This window comes from Balaenoptera borealis, assembly GCF_965194805.1.
Source record: "Balaenoptera borealis genome assembly, chromosome: 2".
Classification (NCBI taxonomy): Eukaryota; Metazoa; Chordata; class Mammalia; order Artiodactyla; family Balaenopteridae; genus Balaenoptera; species Balaenoptera borealis.
In genome coordinates, this window is record NC_138867.1 from 111,599,304 (window position 1) to 111,624,119 (window position 24,816).

Sequence of the window (24,816 nt, forward strand, 5' to 3'; positions counted from 1 at the left end):
GGAGGGTCGGGTCGGCCGCGGGGCCAATCCCGGCGCGCGGGGAGCAGGGGCGGGGGCCGGGCGAAGGGGGGTACGGGGGCGGGCGGGCCAGGGGCGGGGCGCGGCGTCCAGGCGGCGGCGGCGGCGACGGCGGCGGCTCCTCAGTGTCCGGCTCAAGCTCCGGCTGCAGCTCTGGCTCGCGATGCCCCACTCGGTGACCCTGCGCGGCCCTTCGCCCTGGGGCTTCCGCCTGGTGGGCGGCCGGGACTTCAGCGTACCCCTCACCATCTCGCGGGTGAGTCCAGCGGCCACAGGGCGGCGGGGAGGTCCTGAATCTGAGACCCGGTCCTTACAGTCCACCCGGGACCCGGATCCCCGACGTCCTGGAGGCTCGAAGGCCAAGGGTTGGCCTCGGTGACCCACAGGCTGTAGAGGAGGCTTCCAGGCTGGGCAGCGTCGCCACAGCCTCCTCCCCCTCCCGCCGGGCCTACCTGCCCTTATCCCTTGAAGGATTCCCCCAAAGAGTTCACAAACCAGCCTCCCTGCTGGCCTCATTTTGGGGGACTCACTGCAGGCCAAAGTCATGGGCCAGAGATCTGGACTGATCTCCAGAGGCCCAGAGATGCTGCTTCGACTGAACCCCGCCTGAAAATTTCGAGCGAAATGACTTGAGAGACTCCTTCGCTTATCAAGGGTCCCTGCCAGTAGAGCTGGGTGATCCCAAGGAGGTCTGGGGTCCTCTCTGAAACTGAAGAAAGAAAGATCCATCCAGTTCCCCACTCTGGTTTTGGTCAGTCTCTCATCCATGACCTCACTTGTCCTAAGGGGAAGTGACCAGGAGGAATTTTTGGCTTCCAGGGGAAAGGGAGACTTGACTATGCAGTTGGGAGACCCCCTCGCCACAAGACACACAAGGCCAGGGGCCAGGATAACCTCCGCCCAGTTCCTCAAGTTTCTATGGCCATGCACTGCCCCAGGTTTAGGCGGAGGAGGAGGAGGAGGGGGCACCGCCCCGGGCGGTGGCTAATTTGTGGAGGACAGAGGAACAGAGGACATGACTCGGCCCCTGTCAGAGGGGGTGCCCAAACTGGGAAAGACAGGATCCTGGCCCAGCCTTGGGGTCCCATATTTGAAGGGCCAGAAGAGGGGACTCAGACGCTGCCCCTGGGGGTCCCAGCCTAGGGGACAGAAGAGGCGAGAACCCAGGTCCTGCCCTTGGGGGCTCCCAGTCTGAAGGGAAGAGAGAAGGGGCCCTGGGGCCATCCCTTGACCCCATACAGGCTGCTCTGGTCTTCGGGGCCCTGTATCGGGGGAACTGAGAGCACCTTCCCCCCACCCTTCGGCCACCTCTCGCCATGGGGGCTGGACCAAGCTGGCTGGGCTTTCAGAGTCTTCTTTCCAGTTTAGGGGAAGGGGTGGGCACCTGGTGGAGCATGGAATCATGGAATCCCATTTCTGGGGGCCAGGGTGACAGGCAGGCCCAGCTGTCCTGGGAGAATTCCCACATCTGCCCTCACCCCATGGCCACCAGGTCCCTGGGGCTGAGTGAGGTGGGCCTTCAACACATCCGGGAGCCTTTTATCTCCCACTTCCCTGAGAGAGCCCTGCTGGGGGCCTGTGTGTGTGTGTGTGAGAGAGAGAGAGAGAGAGAGAGCGCGCACATCTGTGTCTGCCAGTGAGTGTCCTGCTGTGTGTCCACCGAGGCAGGCTGTTGGGGCTGCTAGGCCAGCCGGCGGGCCAGGCACCCTGGGCGTGAGGCTGCTGACAGGCTCAGTGGCAGCGGCTGACGGCCGCAGGCAGCAGGGAGCAGAGACATCTGTTGCCCACGCGGCTGCCTGCCCGCCGAGGAAAGGCCTCCACACGTCACAGCGGCAGCAACAGCGGCGGCCTTGTTTGGAGCTAATCGGGATGCAGGCCGCTGGCAGGCAGACAGGCTGGAAAGGGTTTACCAGGAAGAACACCCCTGCCTTGTCCCCCCAAAGTCACAGAGCAGCAGCTAAGGCCTGAGGAGCCAGGATGGCTGAGCCTGGGTTTGGGTGGGATCTGGGGAGATTTACGGGGCTGAGGAGGCACAGGCCACAGCTTGCCCAGCAGGTACCTCAAGGGCAGGTCTACAGACACTGATGATATGTGGGAGTGTCCTCACCGAGGGGGTTCAAGACCCGACCCCTCCCATGCTTACGGGACTTCCCCCACCCAGTGGAGACAGCCACACTCACACAGAGGCCGGCTGCCTGACAGAGCTGGGACTATGCAACCTCAGCCCACAAAGCTCCTGGGAGCCCCCCCAAACATTGCCCAGGGCTCCTTCCTCACAAACTATAGTGACCGCTGGCCTTGTAATCCTAATGGGTTGTTGCTACCAGGTCCCTAGAAACTAGTGCCTGGAATGAACACCACCAACTGTATGCCCAGCTCCCTGTAGGGGCTTTTTGCATCTAGGCCAGGTGGAGTGACACAGGGGCTTTAAATGTAGCTGCTATAGGTGAAGGGGCTGGTTCACGCCCCAGCCTCCCAGCTGACTTCACCACTCCCCTCTCTCTTCCTTCTGTCTGTTTATCCCGCACTCAGCAGCCAGAAGGATCAGCCTGAATTCAACTCTGTCCTGCGATTTCCCTGTTTAGAATTTTCTCGCCTGGGCCTACAAGGCCTGTAGGTCTGGTCCCTGCTTTTTCCTCTGATTTCATCTCTTCCACTCTCTCCTCACTGATATTTTGGTGATATTGTTGCCACAGGAACCTGCTTTTACTTTCACTCCCAGATGAGCCATTACACATGCTGATCCTTCTACTTGGGACACTCTCTCTCCCCTCACTCCCTTTTGCAGAAAAGCACACTGGTAAAGAGCATAGGATTTGGAATTGGTTGGTCTGGACTGAAATCCTAACTCTGCCATTTATCAGTTGAGTGTCCTGTACTTCTCTGGACCTTGGTTTCCTCATCTAGGAAATAGGCTTGCCTTGAGGACTAATGAAACAATGCATGTAAAGGCAGTTGGAAGAGTCACGGTTTCCTGGCCTCACGCCCTCTCTGACCAGAACTCCCAAGCTAGCGGAGCTGGCAGAGTCCCAGCCACCCCTGCTTTCGAGAACTTCCTCCACCCACAGGGGCCTGAATGCACCCCTTGTGCTGGCTGAGTCATCCTGCAGCTAGCCACCCCCCTGAGGAAGAAGACTCCTCTCCAGCATGGGGACTGGGGCAAAGCGCCCCATCCCCAAAACCTCTCTTTCTTCATCTGAAAATAGGGATGAGAACAGCCTCTGTCTCGTCAGGTGGTTGAGAGGTTGCCATGAGCTAGTTATGGCTAAAGCACTGAGCCCAGGCCATGTCACAGAGCAGGTATCGTGTAGGAGAGGGGGCCTAGAGCAGGGCCTTGGGGGGAGGGTGGGATGGTGCCAAGTGGGTGCCTTCCCTGGGAAGACAGGCCTGTGTAGGTGCCCATGCCCTACAAGGGAACATTAATGGTGGGCTGGTTGGCTGAGGGTAGCCTGCTCCAGAAGAACATTCCTTGGGGCAGCCTATTTCAGGGCAGGTTGCTTGGCAGTACCCACACCAGGACTCCAGCCAAGGAGCTGCCGGCACCTCAGCTTTGTCCACTCACTACAGAGAACTGGCTAAGCTGAGCCTGGCCAGGCCTCCAGGAGCTCCCACCCCAACAGGGACAGTGCCACTGACAGCTCTTGAGCCACAGCTTGAGAGGCTGGGAGGAATGAGGGTCCCTAAAGTCTCTTTCCAAAGGCTGTGCTGGGACCAGGGACAGGGTAAAGGATGTCCTTTTGCCTGAATTCCCCCCCAAGGCTGCTTACTTAGGCCTCCTGTGAGCCTATTCCCAACCTCATGTGGCACATGTCAAGGGACCAGCATTATAGGAGGCTCCAGATGTGGACACTGCTTGACCCTCTGGGGTCAACAGTGGCACTGGGGTGGCCTGAGTGCCTGTCCTCCAGAGGAAGGGGAGGTGAAATTGTGACCCGGGAGTGCAGGCTGGCAGCTAAAAGTAGATGGCCCTCGACTTGCCTGGGTAGGTGACAGCACAGAATGAGGCACTAACAATGTTAGGGGAGCAGAGTGGTAAAGGGGGTCCACAGGGTACTGTGGGACCCCAGAGGAGAGGCTTCCAGGAGAAATGGCCTCTGCTGAGAGCCTGAGACCTGAAGGATGAGGAGGCGTTAGCTGGTAATTAGGGTTTGGGGTCAAAGGAAAGTGTGTTCCAGGTAGAGAGAACAGCATCTGCAGAAGTGCGGAGGTGATAGCTATCTGGTACCCGTGAGTACCCCCTTGACGTTCAGATGGTCTGGATAGAGTGTGGGTGTGTGGAGGTAAATGCGGAGGAGTGGAGATGAGAGGAAAAAAGGTCACTAAGGGTTTGAACGTCAGGTCAAGGGGCTACTATGTGGTCTGTCTGGGTTGGGCAATACAGGGTACATGTGACATGTCCATGCTTTGTATCTTCTGGAGAACACATATCCTTCTGTGTCCCTTGCATGTATGCAGGCTGCAAGAGTGACATCCCATTTGTCCCAGCCCAGAGGAAGCCCCTCTCATATGCCCTCATACCTCGCCAGACCTCCACGTGCTAGAGTTGGGCTTGTTTAGAGCAGAGGCTCCAGCAAAGCCACGTGGGAACTCAACTTGCCCACCCACAGGTCACATTGGTAGCAGGGCTACACTGGCCCGGTTCTGAGGTTGGAAGGGGTCTAGAACAGAGCCTGCAGCAAGGCCACATAATGACCAGTGTCCAGCCATCTGGCTTGTCCATCCACAGGTCCATGCTGGCAGCAAGGCTGCCCTGGCTGCCCTGTGCCCTGGAGACCTGATCGAGGCCATCAATGGTGAGAGCACAGAGCTCATGACACACCTGGAGGCGCAGAACCGCATCAAGGGCTGCCATGACCACCTCACACTCTCCGTGAGCAGGTACGCACAGGGCAGGCTGGGCCAGGATGATGCGGGTGAATCAGGGGAGGCTCAGTTCTGGGTGGCCAGCATCCTGGGTGAGCTGGGCCTCACACAGCCTCTCTGCTTCAGCTCCCTGGCACCCCATTCCTATGGGGCAGCACTTTCACAGGGGTTTGACAGGCACTGTTTGGAGATGCAGGTGGCTTAAAAGAGGAAGGAGCCCCCATTTAACCTATGGCTGGAACTATGTTGGGGGACTTATGGCAGGGGGTAGGCAGCCCAAAATCAGGACTGAACTAAGACCTTGAGTAGCCTCAAACCGGGGGTGAGGTGTGTGTGATTTCAGTCCTTTTCCCACCCATGAGTGACCAGCTTGATGACCAGTTCAAAGAATTTTATCGTTCAACACCTTGTTTAACTGTCAAACCAACTCGATAAGGTAAAACCTAATATAGTCTCCACTTTACACGTGAGACAACTGAGACTCAGAAAGTTTGGAGGGTGCTTCAAGTCACACAGCAGAGCAATGGGGAAGCAAGATTTGACCTCAGGTCTCTCTCACTCCCAAAGACTCCATTCCTTCTGCTTGACTGCTGACCACTTCTGCCAGCCCCACAGCTGCCCTGCCTCAGCTGTCCCCACTATGGCCCAAACCTCTGCCCTGCTTAAATCTGGATGCCGTGGACTGTGTAGTGCTATACTGCCCATCAGGAAGGGGAGGATTGGGGGGGTCACCAAGCCCCATCTGTGCCCTGGATGTGCTCCAGGATGGAAGGTCTACCTGGGGCATCTCCAGCCTTGCTCAGGCTGATGGCAGTCAGCTGGGTCCGGGCTGGGCGGGATCTCCCTCCCCATGTCTTGCCTAGATCCAGGGAAGTCAGACATAACTGCTCAGCTCTGCCACGTTTACTGTTAACAGCGACTTTCCACGACCCCATGTGGATGTGTGTAGGCGAATCCTCCCCAAACCACAACACGGTTAACCAGGCCTTAGAGCCAGCAGGGCATGGGGTAATCCATCGGCTCAGAGCCATTAAACATGGTGGGAAGCCTTCTGAAGTAGCCCCATTTATGTCTGGCCCGGGTCCGTGTTGAAGTCAGGACCCCTGACTCTGCTCTCAGCGCTGAGTGGGTCCAGCTGCAAGTCCAGGGCCTTGTACACTCCACCTGGCCCACAGTGAGGATGCCCTGTCCTGGGAGTTCAGCAGAGCTGGCCCTCTTCCAGACTCTTTGGGCTCTTAGGCTCACCAGATGACCTCTGTGAGCCTGGGTTTCCTTCTCCATAAAGCAGGATCACATTCATCACCCTCTCTGAGACCGAGGTACAGGCTGGCTGGGGGAAGCATCAGCACTGCTCTGCCCACGAGGGGCCTCTGATGCCACCCAACTTGGCTGGGTTCCTGGGCCCTGATTCACCTCTGGCCTTGACTCTGCATGGCTGAATAAGGGAAGCCCTGGTAGTAGTGGGACAAGGGGCAGGGAAGGCTCACAGGGGGCCTGATTCAGGAGGTCCACAGAGGGAATGATGTCAGGGAAGGGTAGCAGGGTGGGGGCAGGGTGGAGGTCCCCCTTCCTTCCTTTCTTCCTTCCTTCCGTGGCCATTTGTTCCAAGCCAGGCATGGATGGAGCCAGGGGTCCACTGACCTGTTCCACACTGGGTGTTTTAGCCCCCAGATGCTGCCTGGCCATGGAGCAGGTGAGAGCACACTCTCTCCTATCACAGATCTGGGTTCCAGTCCCAGCTCTGCACTGGAGAACTGTGTTGTCCTAGTGATTTAATATCAGAGCCCTTAGCTTCCTCAACTTCAGAATGGGGGATCTGGGATTGAGTGAGGATGACATACAGGGTCTGCTCAGTCAGGGTGAAAACCTGGTGTCCTGTCCCCCAGCCCCCTATCCCTAATTCTCACACATGCAGATTCTGGGGGATCAAGACACAGGGGCCACCTTGATCTTCTGGGCCAGCATCTCTTCTCCTGGGTGCTTTCTCACCTGCAAGGCCTCTGATCCTGCTCTCTATCCTGCCTGTTGTGCCAGGACTTATGCCTGAGCCCCCAAAGACCACCCCCAACATGGGGTCTGTGGAAGATTGGCCTGGTGAGCTGCTTGGAGGGAGCTACTCTGTGCCAGCACTCCCAGAGCTCTACCTAGGCCAGCTTCCCTACCTGCCCTCTTGCGTACAGAGGGCTGTAATCCTCCACAGACTTCTCCACAGGATCAAAAGTGAAGTAAAGGCCCAGCTTCCCCGCTATGCTTACTCTGTCCGGAACTCAGAGCCAGGTATCCAGCAATCCAAGCTAACCCACAATTTCTGGGCATGTTCTGTAGGTCCAGGACCTTCCTGGCATCAGCTGCAACCCTGGGGCCTCTGGTGAGGTCCCTGTCACCTATTACATGGGATACAAGATGGATTTGTACAGCCCACCCTTTGGTGAGCTTAAAGATGGCAGATGGAGCTACCTGCTCAGCCTTAAGTGTGGAGACCTGGGGGTGGAGGTTGACACATGAATAAGCTTCTCATTCCAATCTTATGCCTTTGGGCCACTCTGATGGCTCTGGGTACTTTGTACCCTCTGATCTTCAGACCTCAGGCTTGTACTTCTCTTCTGGGCCGGACTTCAAGGAAGTATAAGGCCAAATAGCCACACAAGCTGTCCTAGGTTTATTCCAGCAGAGTTCTGAGTGCATAGAGACCATAGTTAGAGCTGTGAGTTAGGGCAGTCAGTTGGGAGCCTGGCTGAGGGGGCTGGAGCCAGATGCCAGTGGGGGGTGGAACAGCAGAGCCTTGGTGCCACAGGCCTGTGAAAGGCTGTGGAGAAGAGAGGTAGCCTGCAGGGGACCAAGGAATGGGCAATGTGAGGAAGAGCAGAGTGAGTGTGGACTACACGTGTAATCAGATTGTTAAAATCCTCTGCTGAGTCGGGGGAGAGGGGCAGGGTTGAGCTGCTAGCCCAGTGGTAAGACCCCTGAGAAGACCCAGGAAGCCCTGTGGGGCAGAGTGGGGACATTATTCCCCTTCGGTGTAACCAGCCTCACTCACACCCACCTGCCAATCCGGGGTCCACACACCCTCCTGGCCTACCTTCTCACAGGACTACTCAGTGGCAGGACTGGGCCCCAGGCCTGTAGCCTCTCGGCCCCGCCTGCCCCCGCTTATGGCAGGTTTATGATGTTTTTCTCCCTCCTGAGTGGTGTTTGGCTTTTGGTTTCTATGGCGAAGCAGGAATTTCCTAATGGCCTGTTTCCCATCTGGGCTGGGCAGACATTGGTGATGACTCTGCCAGCGGCAGCAGGAGGGGAGGTGCACCCCTCAGAGCCTCCATTCCACTTTTCCTAGGCCCACGGATGCCTGACTCCCAGGCCCTGTCAGAGGCTGTGAATGGAAGCGGGATGAGTGGATGGGCTCCTAGCTGATCAACGTGTAAGGCCTGGCTTGCTCCACCACGAGCTTGGCCCTCTTTATGCTGAGCTTCCGTAGGCCACAGAGAGGGTGGAAAGGTGGGGAAGCTGCAGGGCTTCCTTTCTAGGAACCAGACCAGAGGGGGAAGGAGCAGCTGGTGGAGAAGGGGCACACAGCCTACCCCAGGTGAGTGGCAGATCTAGAGTTGTGTCTCCTTGCCACGAAGGCCAGCATTCTGGTGCAGGGGAAAGAGTTGGGGTAGTATCCTTATCCATGCAGGGTACCAAGCCTGGTCCTGGGTGGCCCTGGGCCCAGACCCCAGCGCTTCTTGGTCCTAGTTCCCAGGCATGGTGGGCTAGTAAGCAGAGATTTCTGACCATCCTAATTCCTGCCACAGGCCTGAAGGCAGGAGCTGGCCCAATACCCCAGAGGACAGCAAGGCTCAGGCACACAGGATCCACATCGATCCCGAGGCCCAGGTATGTACGTATACCACCTGGCCTGGCCTGGCCTGGCCTGGCCTAGCTCAGAGCAAGCCCAGGGCAGAGAGGCCAGGCCTTGTCCACGGGTTTAACTGCATTGGATGTCCTCACTGTGGTTCTCAGATGCCCAGGTCAGAGACTGAAGCAGAAGACTTCTCTGGGCTCTGTCCATGCCCCATCAGGTGCTCCCAAGGTGACGGGTACCTGCTGTGGGCTCTGCCAGTACTCTAAGCAGTCCTGGATTCTGGGACAATAGTGCCTGTGGTGGGCAGGGACTGGGCCAGGCCTTGGCTCAGGGCTACCACCTACCCAGCTGGGTTTCACTCTGTCGCCCAGTGTTGCCAGATCAGGAGGAAGTCGCCAGCCTTGGGGGAGGGGTGGGGGACAGCCATAGGCTGTGGAGTGACCTCAGGCTATGGGGCACTCTTCTGTCTCATCCCAGCCTTGGGCACCTACCTGGCCAGAGCCAACCTTAGAATATAAGGCACTGCCTTGCCCTATCCAAGACTGAAGTTTTCTCCTGGCCATTCTGTGATTGCAGCTAGCAGACCTCAGGCTGCAGGCCTGTCTGCTCAGTCACCTTGCTGTGTATGACAAGAGTCACAGCTATGGTGCTGTCCTCAGGGAGAGTGAGGTGGAGCCAGGCTGCTTTAGGGCCTCATTTTGCCATGGGCTTGAGGGGTGGCCAAGTGGGCAAAGCTGAGGTATCCAGAGTGAACTCGTTATTTCTGGGCCACTGAGTTTGGGCAAGGCGGAGACTCGACTGGTCTATGATGGAGCCAGAACTTGGGACCCAGCATGTGGGACCATGGCCCCCTGGGCCTGCTCATATCCACTTTCTCTCCACGGAGGATTTGCTGTACCAGAGGGAATGATTTGCCATGGCCTCTCCTTCACCCCCTATCCCAGTCCCCATCTTTCTCTGACATTTGTTCCCTACCTTGCTTTTGCTGGCATCCCTGAGGCCAGGTGCTTACCATATGCCCATTCTGGAAGGGGAGAGGCACCTAGCAGTTCTGGGATGGCAGAAGCCAGGGGTCAAAGGAGTCCAGAGTAGGTATATGACTCAAGGGGTCAGAGAGGGCTCCCTGGAAGAGGGGGTATCCAAGCCAAGACCTGAGGGTCTGGAAGAATAAGGGAGGCAAAGGGGCATGGAGAGAAGTGTGCCACATACAAAGTGAAGCACATACAAAGGCCCAGAGGTGAGATTGTGCACCGTAGGTTCAGAGAAAAAAGTCCCAGGGGTGGCAGGGGGCAGAGGTGAGGGCTGAGGGCACAGAGAGGCTCTCGGTTTCTTCTACCCAGGACCTCAGCTGTTCTTCAAGAGATTTGTGGCCACGCCTGGGTCTCAGAAGCTTGCTCTGGTAGTGCCATGGACCCATGGGGACAGGGGCTGGGGGGCATAGACAAATCACCCAGACTTGACATGGGCAAAACGGGAATAGCGTGGTACAGGCCCCCAGCTCATGTGTGAGCCCAGCTCTCGTGTGTGAGCGCCAAGATGGATAGGACAAGGGGGCCTGAGCTTTGGAATATGAAGCTCAGGTCTGTTGAGTCCTCCAGGAGAGGCTCTGGGCCAGTGGGGCTGGGGGCTGGAGAACAGCTCCCTCTGTCCCACACTTTCCCTCACTGACCTCCTTAAGGGCCAGGCTGCTGGGGGCTCAGGCTGGAAGCAGGGGGATTTTCCACAAGCAACAGGGCAGCCCCTCAGGTGCTGCCCCCCTTTGGTACTTAAAAGGTCATGAGCTCCATGGGGGGGGGGGACAGAAACACCCCCACCCAGCCCCTGTAGGGCCGTGTCCTCAGGAACACAGATACAGGGCCCATTGTCTCCATACTGCTCCCACCCTCTACCTGCAGGGGGGAGGGTGGTGGGCCCAGCTGGAGCCATCACAGGAGGGGAAGACCACAGCTGGCCCTAAGACCAGCACAAGGTACCCTGGCTCTCACCAACTGGGGCTTCAGGCCCACCTTCCATGTAGGGTCACTGGAGACTCCTTCTCTCAGGCCTCACGTGGAAACACAGCCCAGAGTGGAGGAAGGATGGTGATCAGGAAAGGTTTCCCGGAGAGGGTGACATTTGAACTGAGAACCAGGTGATGGGTTAAGGCAAGCCAGGTGCAGCAGGCAGTGCAGGACTCAGCCTGTCCTCTCCAGACCAGCAGGGAGCTGGAACTTGGCCTCTGGGAGGTGCCACCTGCTCACCTGGATTTAGTGCCCACCTCCGTCTAAGTTGAGTGTCCCAGATTCTGACCACAGTCATGCTGGAGCTGATGAGCAAGCTAGCAGTTACCCCCATGCTGCTGACTAGCCCACTGAGGATTCAACAACCAAGTCGGCAGCTGGCGGGTACTCAGACATGGGGAACACATGGTACCAGGCACACCATGGAGAAGGGAAATCCAGGAATGGGGGCTCAGGAATGCCCATGACAGCCATTCATCCAACAATGGATGTGTGCCAGGCACTATGCTAAGTGCTTTGTATGCAACTGACTCATTTTATCTCCACGAGGAACTTATGATATAGAAACCATCATCCCCATTTCACAGATGAAGAAACTGAGGTTCAGAGAGGTGATGTAACTTGCTCAGTGAACGAGTGATAGAGCTGAGACTCAAACCAACACTGAGGTCACCACGTGTGTCCTAACCACTGAGTTCAGACCTAGAGAGGCTGCTGCATGGGTGGCCGTGGGAGGGGCAGTGGCTCTGATGACCCTGCAATAAACTCCCACACCCTGCTGGGTGGGGGTCAGTGAGGGCTTCCTCCCTCCAGGTCCCTCCAGCCCCCCCTTCCTGTTGAAGCCTCTTCTGTACGGGGCCCAGCCCTGCCCCCACGGCCCATGGCCCATCTGGTCCCCATTAGAGGCCAGGCCAGCCCCGGCCTGCCTGCCCTGCAGACATGTGTGAGAGTGCTCAGGTTTCTCAGAGGCTAAGGCTAAGGGTTTTTCTGCTGCTGTTGCCTCGTTGATAGGGGCCCACCTGGGCAGTGAGAGACCCCCTCTCCTTTGTCTGTTGGGTTGGGAGAAGTTGGGACACCACCCCCATTCAGTCACTCAGCTGCTAGTCTGCCCATTCCTCACACCCCTGCCCAGCTCAGAGCCTGTAGAAAGCAGCAGCTTGGGCAAAGACCTGCAGGCTCAACTGTGCCCCAGCTGGAGGCTGACCGAGTCCAAGGCTTGCTCTTTCCCTGTAGGGTAGGCATCCTTTCCTCCCCACCTAGCATCCCTGTTCACACTGTAGAGGGGAGGAACAATTTACATGTCACCTCCCAGACTGAGGCTGAGAACACCTTCATGGCCTGGGCTCTTGGGGCCCACCCTAAAGTCAGGCTGCTCTGGCCACCAACTGTGTCATGGAGGTCACCATGGTCATCCCCAGCATGACCAGCACTGGCTCCGAGTATATGTAACTGTGTGTGATTAGGTGTATGTAGGTGGAGGACTGGCTGGTGCCTATGTGTTGCCTTCATGCATGGGTATGTCTTTAAATGTATTTGTGAGAGTGTGCGTGCCTGTTATCACACTGCTGAGGGCAGGCTTGTGTGCCTGCAAGCGAGGGGCAACATGGCCCTGGACTCTGCAGGGACAAAGATCTGAAGTCCCCATTCAGAAACCACGCCTGCAGAGAGACTGACCTCTTCTCATGGACTGAGGAGGCATTTTCAGGGCATTCCTCCTCAAATGTTTCAGCTGTGGGCATCAGGCTGGCTGTGGGGTGGTGGTGTGGGGAGCTTTGAGCCCTGGCCAAGCCTTTGCCCCTATCTGCTATGTCTACAGAAGGCCACCTATTTTGGCCTGGGAAGCAGGAAATGGGGGAAAAAATACAGGCCTGGAGGGGGCTGACCTCACAATGGTACCTTTAAACCTCAGCCTGCTCCCACTAAAGGGTCTTGGGACACAATGATTGATGACCCTTCCTGGCTGCAGAACAGGAATTCCTTTTTTGCATTCCTAGCCATGGGCCCATCCAGTACCCAGCACAGTTCTGACAGGGAAGAAGACTTTGTTATCAGGACCACCTCTGCAAGGAAGCCACACACTCAGAACCAGACATGCTGGCCTTAAAAAGCTTCTTGGGATGGTCCTGCCCCAACACTGTCCCCCATGGGCACTGGTAGTCAGAACCACCACAGGGCTCATGAGCCAACGTTGAGTCTCAGGGACTCAGGTTTTTGTGTCTGACTTTCCATGAGCATTTCTCATTTCTGCAGGGATTGAACCAGGCCCAAGGCTCAGCCTTTCCCCACAAACCCCTTCCCTGACCGGGCACCATAGCCGAGAGATGCCCGAGCAAGAGTAGCCAGCCAACACCCAAGAAGGCTTGTCATAGCAGGGCAGGGGTGGGTGTACAAGGAATGGCCAGAGGTCCTACCCCAGAGGGTCTCCCAGTGCCTCAGGCTCCTCTCTCTCCTAGGATGGCAGTCCAGCGACAAGCAGGTGGCCCTCAGCCACGGGGCTTGGGCCAGAAGATGGCAGGCCAGGCCTGGGATCTCCTTACGGGCAGTCACCTCGCCTCCCAGTCCCTCACAATGGCAGCAGCAGTGAGGCTACTTTACTGGCCCAGATGGGCACCCTGCACGTGTCTCCACCCCACAGGTAGTACAGAGGCATAATCTTTGATGCCATACCCAGATCCCATCCTAATCCCCGATGCCTTAAATCTCACACCAGGTCCCATCCTGACCCTTAACACTTGATCCTTGGGTCTCAGCTGATTGCCTTCTGACTCATGAAACCTCACCACACCCTTGAGCTGGCAGAGTGAAGGCTGGTACTGCAACCCTGTCCCTTAGTGCATCTTCTTTCGCCCAGCACTGACCTGGCCAGAGGCCTTTCGCGGAGCCGCGACTGCGGAGTAGACCTGGGCTCAGAGGTGTACAGGATGCTTCGGGAGTCGGCCGAGCCCACGGCTGCGGAGCCCAAGCAGTCAGGCTCCTTCCGCTACTTGCAGGGCATGCTAGAGGCCGGCGAGGGCGGTAAGATTTTACCTCACCCGCCTTCCCCGCTCCCTGAGGTACCGAACTTCGCGCCCCCAACCAGCCCAAGCCACGCCTTTGCGACCCCACGTCCGGCCTCCCGGCCATTAGCCCCTCCCCCGTGTCCTCAGCGCGCTCCCACACACCTCGCTGCGCCCGGGCTTTCTCATTCCCGCCCAACCCCTGTCGCCCTTCCAACCCCCGTCCCAGTCTCTGTGCCGATGGCTACGGAAGCAGGGCCCAGCCCCACACTCTGCAGAAATGAAGTTTTTCCCTTTTCTGACCTCCGCACCGGGCTCTTGCCAATCGTGCTCTGGCTTTCAGGGGAACGGCCCGGGCCTGGCGGCCCCCGGAACCTCAAGCCCACGGCGGGCAAGCTAGGCGCTCCGCTGAGCGGCCTGCAGGGGCTGCCGGAGTGCACGCGCTGCGGCCACGGCATCGTGTGAGTACCTCCCCTGTCTTCCCCACCCGCCCCCCAACCCCGTGGTCCCCTGACCCCGCCCGAGGCCCTTAGTGGGGGCGTGCTCTCGGATCGGTTAGCCCCTGACGCTGTCCTCTCCGATCACCCATCAGGGGTACCATCGTCAAGGCGCGGGACAAGCTCTACCACCCCGAGTGCTTCATGTGCAGCGACTGCGGCCTGAACCTCAAGCAGCGCGGTTACTTCTTTCTGGACGACCGGCTCTACTGCGAAAGCCACGCCAAGGCGCGCGTCAAGCCGCCTGAGGGCTATGACGTGGTGGCGGTGTACCCCAATGCCAAGGTGGAACTCGTCTGAGCCGCTCCCGGAACCTCCCGTCCCCGACTCTGCTTTTTTTAACGTCCCCGCGCACCCGTGTAAATATGTTTGCGCCCTGCCTCTCTAATAAACTCCCTCTGCTTGGCCTCAACCGTGTCGGTGCCCTGGCCTGCCTCCCTCCAGCACAGGCCATGGCTCTCGAGTGCTACACCTGTTCAGGTGCCAAGCATTTTCTTAGGCACTGGGTGCAAGGGGGAGCAAGACAGGTACTGTGCTGCCCTCAAGGAAGCCACAGCCTGGGTGGATGGCAGACATGAATCACAAGGGCAGTCCTGTTAATAGGGAAGCGAGGTCTGAGGTGCTAGAAGGGGATGTCATGCCAAAGGGTTTGAGCTGGATGGAGTCAGGGAAGGTGTCAGCTGAGAACTAAGGGATGAGGGAGGGAAGAGCTCTACAGGGTGAGGAACTGTGTGCAAAGATATGTCAAAGGCGAGCACAGGCAGCAAAGGCCCCGTGTGGGCACCAGCACGAGCGCGAGCGGCCCCTAGCAGCCGCAGGAGGGACTGCCCCGCGGGGGATAGGACTGGGGAGATCACCGGTTTGGCTGGGGGCGGTACCTGCCTCCCGGCAATCTCAGCATTTCTTTCTTCCGGGTTTCTTCCCGTCCTCTCCGATCCCCCCGCCCCCACCCCCCCACCCCCAATGTATTCTTTCCTTCTTTCTCCTTTCCCACTCTCCCCACCAGGGAGCGCGCAGGGCATGTGTGTGTGTGTGTGTGTGTGTGTGTGCGCGCGTGTGTGTGTGTAAGATTTTAGTAGAAAGAAAAGAACACTCGCCTCCAGAGTACACGCCACTCCTTCTCGGAAGCCTGGCCTTTCACAGCTCGGTTGCACACTCCTGTAGAGACTCGCACTTTTAAAAAATATAAGTGGTAGCAGAGTTGGTGAATTGTGGCTGTTCGCACTCGATGACGCATCCTGGACTCCGGGTCACGTGGATCTACCCTCTCCTTAGGTTGCTCGGAAGAGGAAGCAGCCTCGTTTATTTAGTGAGCCCCGGGTAATGGGCGGTTGTGCTATATTCAGTTTTGTACTATCACAAACCACAAAAGACTGTTACTGTTGCAGCAAAAATAGAAATGAGACTCTTCTGATAAACAAGGAAAATAAACAATGAGCAGGCTGGGGAAACAGCATAAACAGGCCTGAAAGAATTAATCAATCTTGGTTATACTTTAGCTGTTACTACTAACACTTGTAGCTAGACTTGTCCTTCACAAAGCTAAGCAAAACTAGTTACTCTCTGATTCCATATGAATTGTACCCTGCACCTGGCACTTACTCTTGCTGCATTCTCTTGTAGCAAATCACCCCTCTTAGCTGTTTACATTTCAGAAAGAAGGTCGCAGGCCGATAACCCAGAGATGAACAGACCCAATTACCAGGCTGCCTGACGCCAGCAGTAACTGTTTTAAAATATTGCAAGAAGAAGAATGCAAGACATTCACCACTTTGATCCTTTTCACTTACCCTGGACTGCGGGTTCCACCTATAAGACCCCCCTGTAATTCCCTAGGACAGAGGGGCACAGTTCTTGAGGCACTGCCAGCTCTGTCTTCCCTTCTGCATGGAAGAAAAATAAAGCCATCTCTCTCTTCCTCCAAAATCTCTGTCTCTGTATTTCTGTTCGGCATTGGTGCACAGGGAAGCCGACATTTCGGCAACATTACCAATTCACACTCTCACCATCAGCACATGACAGTGCTCATTTCCTCACGCTCTTGCAACACAGGGTATTACCAGGTTTTTATTTTTCATTTTTGCCAATCTGATAAGTAAAATGCGATATGTAGTTACTTTAATTTGCATTTCTCTGATTACCAGGGATGAGCATTCATTCAACAAACATTTGTTGTGTTTGCAGGTGGGTGCTGAATGAACATGGAATAAAATGGTCTTCTCCCTCCAAGAATTCCTCTAAACCCTTCACTCATTTTTCTGAGGATTAACTTCTCAATGATAGATAGGAACTTTTCATATTTTTGCAAGAATCTTTGTTACTGGACCCTATTCCACTGAAATATTTTATTATTGAAACTATCATATTGATTTAATTATTACCTCTTAAAGAGTTTAACGTGCTAATCTCTCCTCCTCCTTGTTCTTCATTTACAAACTTGCCAAGGTTATTCTCATACATTTCCAATTGTCCAGAGATTTAGACTCAGTATCAGGCTCTGGAAAAACAGACAACAAACCCCTTTGAACCATGACTGGGGGGTTGCCCTGATTCTAGAGACTCACTTGGGGAGAACTGGCTAGAGTCCTTTCCTCCCAGAGAATACTGTGATCTGTGCTTATTCTGCATTTATTCATGTTGATGAAATAAAAATTCAGATTTTAAGGCAAGACCAAAAAAAATTTAAACATAAAACTTTTTCTCTGCCCTTTAGCCTCCTCCCTCCCCTTAGTGTGCACTGCGCAGCTGCCATGTGCGTTAACTAGACCTCCCCAATGGCAGAAATACCTCCTCAACCATAAACATCAATTTTTCTCCTGGTGCCAGCCATGTAACTCTTAGAAGGTAACATTCCTTTCTCAATCCTGTAAGGGGTCATGATGACACACCACCACTTGCCTTGTATGTGCCTACATCTTTGGTGAACTTTATGTACAATGCCAGTGTATAATTTTCCTTAAAGATAGCGATTGGTGCAGAATAGACTGGTCAGATGACCTGGGTAAATACTGGGCCCCACCTAGTGGAAGTTCTTAGCTTAAATACTTACTTATGACCTTATTAATGTTACTCGATATATTTCTTATATTCTGCCTATTTTGCCAGATTATTGTTTCTTGCATTACCAAATGTGTGACTGAGCCTCAGATAAAATTAATGATGATTAGGCAACTTGAAATGACTGACCAAATATATAGTTCTATAAGATCAATGAGTGTGATAGTGTAACTCTAGATATGTGAAGAAGCAACAAGAGAGAACCATTTCCTGGACCATAACAGACTAGTGAGATAGGCAGTCCAGAGGCCTTTGGTTACTGTTAACAGGGCCTAGTCCAGTAATAGCACATTGAGTGGCCTATCAATGAAATCCTTGACTGACCTGGGAATGAACATTCCTAGTGCCATGGGACAAATTGGTCATGAAATGGCCCCCAAACCTTGGTTGAAATTAAGACCGAAAGGGAAGGGATTGTAAAATAAAGAATGTTGCCCACCATCCAGTTCTACAAGAATCAAGTCATTAGCCACTGCAGTCACTGACCTACAGTAGACCCTGAAAAGAATTCAAGGCAAAGATCAGGATGAGGCACTCTGTGTTCTGGGAAAAGTGGCAGAACAGGCCTTCAGAGAGTTAGATATTTTCAGGAGAAATTTTTAAGAATCTTGATTCTTGCATCTTCCCATACTGAGAAAAGCACTAAAACCATTAACTAAGATGTCTGTTGCTCATGGCTAGCAGCAACCTTCTACTGAGATGTGAGCTGGATTGCTAGTATCCACTTAACCAAAATCACATATATACTGACCTCCCCACCTACCTCTACGAACAGTTCTCAGAGTGCTCTCAGACTGTCTCCTGGGCTATAATCCTCAGTTTGGCTCGAATAAAATATTTCATTTCTCTCTTAGGTTGACTATTGATTAACTTTTTTCATTGACAGAGTGTAGTACTCTGGTATATTTTTATTTCCATTTTCTTCTTATAGATCTTGTGTTCCTGCTTTAATTTGTTCCTAGGAATTTCTTCCAAGGCTCCTCCCACGGACCCCACCCTTCCCCTCCCTCAAGGAGCACAGGGCAGTGTGCAAGTGTCCTCTGAGAAGTGAGTGGCTGGAGTCTTGCGCCCTGGTCCTGCAGGCCTATGCAGTCTGCAGACAAGGTCAGGCACCACCCGCTCATACGGTGAGCAGAGGACTGGCCCGCAGTGGGGGAAGCTATTAGGCTCAGGATCTCCAGTGAAAAAATCATGTAGCCTCAGGCACAGGCCCCCACTCCTCTCCCAGACTCAAACCTGCCGAAACCTGGCTCCCCACTCCCAGCAGGCGCCCTTACTCGCCTTAATCCCACAGTCACCACCTCCCCACACAGGGCCTACCCACCCCAATTGAGGGGTCCTCCAGTTACCTAGGTACCATCAAGATCATGATCAAGCAAAGCTGCAGCAACTGTTGTGGAGACTCAGCCTCTGTTCACCAGTGCTGAATAGAAACTCGGAAACAGAGTTTTGGGGTGAAGTAGAGAAGAATAGCTTTTATTGCCTTGCCAGGCAAAGGGGGCCACAGTGAGCTAATGCCCTCGAGACTGTGTGACCCACCTTGGAGGGGGTAGTGAGGAGTTTTATAGTGTTCAAGGAGCAGGGCATTATCAGCTTGTGGACAGTTCTCAGACTGGTTGGCATAAGGTGAAGTTTCAAGCATCATCAACCTTTTGGCTTTAACCAGTCTAGGGTCTATGTTCTTGGGGTCAGCAGTTTTCATCTGGTGGGAGGGGGGCTGCTTCCTATAAAAACAGCTTAGTAATGTGTGTCAGGCCTTTATATCTTTCAGGGAACTGGGAGTTCGGTGATTCTGCCATGTGGCAGATTTATAGTCTAATTTTTACCATTTCCCCAGCCCAACAGCTATTCTTTGTTTCTACATCTTCACATTTCCCAATCACTAACTCTTGAGTCAGCCTTTTACTTCAAAAGACAAGGACACAGGGGCTTGTACACGGTTTCACAACCAGATCAACACTTGCCAAGGTAGGCATCCTGCGGGGAGGGGCGGGGGTGGGCAGTAGCCAAGAGGAGTGGTGCCAGAGCTGCCAGTCTTCCCTGCTTCAAGGCCCAGGCTCTGCCCAGTCCCCTAACTACCTTCTTTGCCCAGGGGCCCTGACTGACCCCAAATGTGCTGGACCATGAAAAGCTTGGGACAAGCTGTGGAACAAGGTCTTTGTGACCCAGGGTCCCAGTCCTGAGATGGGGCAGCCGAATCTCCAGGAGGAGACACAGATCTAGGGTCCCTAATTCAGAGATCCCAGCCCACCTGCCCCAGTCCGACCCCTTGTTATTGTCCCGAAACCTGCCCCTCTCTCACGTCTTCACCTCAGGGGCCTTCAAACCAGAGACTTGGACATCATCCTCTACACCTTCTCCCCAGCCATCCCATCCTACCCATCACTGTGTCTGGGGTTCTGCCTCCTAAGCATTTCTGGGGTCCATTTCAGGACAGCTGGAGAATTCTCTTATTCCCTTGCTTCATGGACCCCCTCCCCTGGCCAACATGGCCCCAAGGCCCTCAGGATAGAGCCCCTGACCGATCAATTATAGGCCTACCATTTAAGACCTCTTGGACTGCGGGTTGCTGACCGACTGTGCGTTCTTACTTCCTCTGCTACACAAGACTGTTCACCATTCTTTGAGCAATCCTGGCTTTTCATACCCTCAGACCTTTTCTCAAGCTCGAAATGCCTTTATTCTTTCTTCTTCATTCAGCAAACTCCTACTCACTTTTTAAGGCCCAGCTCCACTGTCCCCTCCCCTAGAGCAAAGCCTTGGCCGGCCCATCCCCAGGCAAAATCAGTAGTAGTTCCCATCCACATGCCCTCCATCCTACCCCTTCCATTCCTTCCTGGTGCTTCTGACACAGCCTGTTATCTCCTTGGTCAGAGCCTGGCCCAGACCTACCACCGTCCTGCCCAGATCTCAGGTCAGGCACGGAGAGGTGCAGGGGCCCTGGGGCCAGCACCTACCCTCTCTCTCACACACACATACCTTGGGCGTCCCTGCCTCTTACCACTTTCCTCCTCACCTCGCTCTCCTAGTTTCTGCTGGCATACTGCCTAAACCCTCAAGAGGAGGTAAGGCCTAGAGGGCAACTGCCTCACTCCTGCATCCTCAACCTCAACCTCAACTCATTCATTCAACTAATTATTTACTAAGAATCTACTATGTTCCAGGCATTGTGCTACATACTAGGAGACATTTTGAACAAACATATTTAAAAAGCACAGATGATAAGCAGTGCCTAATGGAAATAAATAGGATACTACAGTAGAAAATAAGGAGTGAGGGAGCATCTGTGTGGATATCTGGGCAAACTGCATTTCAGGCCAAGGGAGCAGGGAACATAGAGGCCCTGGACGGGGCAGGGAGGAGGAGACATGTGCTTGCCTGTTCTAAGAGCAGTGAAGAAATGTCTGGAGTGGTATAAGTGAGGTGCCAGTAGAAGTATATGAGCTCAGAGAGACGTGGGGGTGGGAAGACTGGCCACGTTGACCTTGTAAGCCTCAGGAAGGACTTTGGCTTTTACTCGGAGAGGAGAAGTCAGAGGAGTGGCATGACCTGGGCTTTTATGTTTTAACCAGGATGACTGTGTCTGCTGTATGGAGAATAGACTGTAAGGGGCAAAGGTGGAAGCAAGGAGACCAGTTCGTAGGCATGACTGCATTCATCCCTGACTAATCCCTAACTAGCCCACTTCCCTCTGCCTCCATAGCTCCAGCCCCAGTTCAGGCCCCTACATTCTCCTGCCTGGCCCCTGTAACAGCCTCCTGACTGGCCTTCCTGTCTCCCATCTGGCCCCTCAATCCTTTCTCCACCCAACGGCAAAGAAAGATTTTTAAAATGCAAATCTGACTATGCCACTCTTGTCTATTAAAGCTTCCATGGCTCCCCATTGCTCTTAGGACAAAGTCTAAACTCCTGAACCCAGCCCACAAGGCCCCATGAGGTGTAGTCCCTGCTGAAATTTGCTGACAGCCCTGCCTCAGGCCCCCATAATTGCAGTTGTGCTGATCTGTAAATTCAGCTTCCTCAAGATCTTTTTCCAGACTCTTACAGGCTTCCTTGACCTTCCAAGGAGCTAGAAATGAAAACTGAGTCCTTCTTTCTGGTTCTCTGTGTGATAAGCTTTATTCTCCCACCTTCCACCTTGAGAACCAAGGAAAGGGGTGAGGGCAGGAGAAACCCAGATGCTGCTTCAAGCCAGCCCTCCCTTCCCGGCCAAGGACTCAGCCCCTCTTGGTGGCACAGCAGCCTGGCCCTGGGGTAACAGCCCATGAACAGCTGAGTTAGGGGTGTTGTGACCTGCACTGTGAGGCCCAGAAGCCTGGGCTATGGGCCCAGAGAGTCCCGCTGACCACTCAGGGAGTGCCCTGCCTCCTCCTCCACCTGTGGGTCTCCCTGCCCAGCTTATCTGCACTGCAGCTCCATCCTGGGGCTCATTCTTACCCAGGGTAACAGCTTCTTGACTTTAGTCCCCACGCTAACCCCTGATTTGCTTCCTACAACTCTGGGTAATTTCCTGGTTTATCATTTTCTCACATAACGTTCAAAATTTTCCCACAAAATAGTCCTTAGCACCTCTGAAAAGAGGTGGAAGTTTAAAAAGAAATGAGGGTAGTAAAGGGGTCTCTAATAAGCAAGGACTGTCCTTCTGTGCCCCCTCTACCACAAGTAGGAAACTGTACTTGGAAACCAAATTTTATCTTTGCTCCTGTCTGATGTGGACCATCTGTGGCTGAATGCAGAGGCTAGAAATCCCAGGAAAGGCTGCCAGAGGCCTTACCTGTTCCTATAGGGTCTGGGGTTGGCCTCAGCCATGTGGGCTCAGAGACCTGACTGACCAGCCCTGTGAGCAGGTCTGTCTCCCCAGTCTGACTGGGTTAGCGAAGCTCAGAGGCTGAAGCACCACACCACACACCAGCTCCTTTACCAATATAGGCAGCAGTGGAAGGACACTCAGCTTCTCTCCAGGGTATTCTTGGCCTAAAGGCACATTTCATGGGAAGCCAGAGCACAGTTACAGACTCAGAGGAAGTCTCAGAGGATGCAAACTGGGTAAGAAATATCATAGGAGCTAATATGTCCCAGGTCTTCACCTTCAAGTCCTTAGTGAACTGATATTACTCTTCCTTCATCTTCACATAAACCTGAAAGGAAGTACAGTTATTATCCTCACTTCATGGATGAGCTTAGAAAGGTTGAGAAACTTGCCCAGGTCACACGCTGGTCAGCTATCTCCATGGCAAGAACACCCAGGGCAATCGCAAGTATGCATCTTCCCTGGAGAACATTGCCTGTCCTACCAATGGCCTGGTGACTCTTGCCAGGCCACTTCTGAAGGGTGCTGACCTATCTCTGCTTGTCAAGGTCCCTAGACAGCCCAGAGTGCAGCTCAGATGCACCAGCTCTTCACACAGGGCCAGGCTCCTCCATGGAGCATGGAACGGTGGAAGATGAGCTGAGTCCAGGTGACCCCTGAAGCTTTGGGTTTGGGTGTAGACAAGGCTGGTGCCCATAGCACCTGTTCATAAACTCTGGCTTGCATGAACCCACCCCCACACCTGCCTGACTTGGGCCTGGGTCAGGTTCGGATCCCTGAGCTAAATGGGCTGTTCTGACTCCTCACCACCTCCCCCTCCTACTTCATGCAGTGCCTTCTCAGTCTGTGTTCCTGTCCACTCCCCTGCCTATCCCTGAGGCACCAGCCTCCTCAAGCTTCTGGCCCAGCTTCTCCTTTCTTCTCCAAATGCTCATTCTCAAGAGTGCCTTGGGTTGTTTGCAATACCTAATAGTAGATCCCTTCCAAACTGCCCCCGCCCTCTTTTTGTAGTCTCACCCGGTCCCACTGGAATTGGTCTGGGAGGATAGAGCTCAGAGGCCCAGCCAAGGGATGGTTCTTCCCCTACAGGCTCAATCTTAAACTGACTGTCCTACTGTGACTCCACTTAGGTTTGTACAGCACATGGAACTATACTCAATATTTTGTAATAACCTACAAGGGAAAAGAATCTGAAAATATATATATATATATAACTGAAATACATATATATTTTAAAATATAAATCTAAAAATATATAGTATATATATATATATATATATATATATATATATGGAGATATAGATATATATATATCTGGATCACCGTGCTGTACACCTGAAACTAACACAATATTGTAAATCAACTACACTTCAATAAAAATTAATTAAATTTTTTTAATTAAGAATTTTTTAGGTCAGGTATGGTCTATCCTCTGCCAACGTTTCCAATCTCATCCATCTGCCTTTCCCAACCACTGGTTTAGTGTTCACATGGCAGGTGTCTGGGTTGGAGCAGATTGCCTGGGTGCCAGGGGGTGGCCCATGGATCCACCCGCCCCACATAGTTGACTCCAGGCCCTTTTGGTCAGAAGGAGCAGAGGCAGGGTTTGAACCTATAAATGAGGCTGCCAGGGTCTAGCCTTCCTCATGTTCCTAGGCAGCACCCAGTGAAGGGCAGCACAGGCTGCATCCTCCGTAGTCATATGTAAGTAGGATGACCACATAGGACACCTCAAGCTCACAACTTCAGATATTCCAGGCACACTGTTTATAGCAACCAGCCACTGATATAGCAACCAGCTTCTCTGGGGTATCCCAATCTCAGCTGTGCTGCTTACTTCTCACTTTCTCTCCTGGACTCCTCAGAAGCTGAGGCATGGAACACATATAGAAACCTGCTCAACATGCATGGGTGTGCAATCTGGAAGTACTGGGGGGTTAACACCCACACCTGAACCAAAGAAGGGCGGGAACCTATGGATAAATGTTGCCTACTTCTGAATCTTAGACATTTCTGAGACACATTCCCCCAGGTCCCCACAGCTGTAAACAACCCTACGCTGTACCTTTGTACTTGCTTTTCTTCTTCTTTGTTTTACTCTCCATCATCCCTTAGTCCTGTTCCCTTAGAGTCATTCCCAAATAGAAGGCAGTCTAGAAGGCAGACTTGCAAGGAAGGGATTCTAGAACTGGAACAGTCCCCTTTCAAACAGAGATAAGGACCTCATTACTGTTAGTAAGTAGGATGGTAATAATACCAACATGCAGTAACATCATTTACCAGAACTCCTATGATTAGAGATTAGAAAGAGACACTGCTGTCTGGAGACACTGCTAAATGTCTGGTACCACTAGGAGAGTGTACTATGGCATCTAATAGGTAGAGGCCAGAGATGCTGCTAAACATCCTAAAATACATAGGACAGCCCCTCACAAGAAAGAATAATCTAGCTCAGAATTTCAATAGTGCCAAGATTGAGAAACCCTGGTTATGGCACATACAACACATGAGGACAATGGTGATTATAAGGATGATGGCCTTGACTGGCTTTTGCTAAGTGCTTTAGAAGCCTTGAAAAAAGAAAATGATAGTCCCAGGTCAGCCAACTCTAAACTCAAGGTACACTGTGAAAGCCAGGAGGCCTGCATAGAAGCTTTTAAAGAGACCTTTATCTCCTGCAGCCACAGGACAGACTGTGTTGGAAATCAAACCCAGGGCTTATTTAATTGAT

At 53.7% G+C, this 24,816-nt stretch overlaps 2 protein-coding genes across 5 annotated transcripts in view; one reads left to right on the forward strand and one right to left on the reverse strand.

The window, feature by feature from the left end:
• Positions 1-16,147, reverse strand: part of LOC309622791 (prolyl 4-hydroxylase subunit alpha-2) — a 75,919-nt gene extending 59,772 nt beyond the window's left edge. For both annotated transcript variants that reach the window (XM_082378945.1, XM_082378954.1), the window contains exon 1: positions 15,316-16,147. The gene's annotated coding sequence lies outside the window, so the exon portion shown is untranslated. The remainder of the gene's footprint in view (positions 1-15,315) is intronic.
• Positions 100-14,630, forward strand: PDLIM4 (PDZ and LIM domain 4). Of its 3 annotated transcripts, none has more exons than XM_082378991.1 (7): positions 101-274; positions 4,745-4,896; positions 8,676-8,757; positions 13,179-13,360; positions 13,577-13,740; positions 14,065-14,182; positions 14,314-14,630. In XM_082378991.1, the coding sequence occupies exons 1-7, from the start codon at positions 182-184 to the stop codon at positions 14,516-14,518; spliced, it is 996 nt and encodes a 331-aa protein (XP_082235117.1). In that variant the 5' UTR covers positions 101-181; the 3' UTR covers positions 14,519-14,630. The 3 variants fall into 3 exon arrangements, with proteins under 3 accessions (XP_082235119.1, XP_082235117.1, XP_082235118.1); XM_082378992.1 differs by having other exon boundaries at positions 154-274; positions 4,722-4,896; XM_082378993.1 differs by lacking the exon at positions 14,065-14,182 and having other exon boundaries at positions 100-274; positions 14,314-14,521.
• Positions 16,148-24,816: the final 8,669 nt, after the last annotated feature.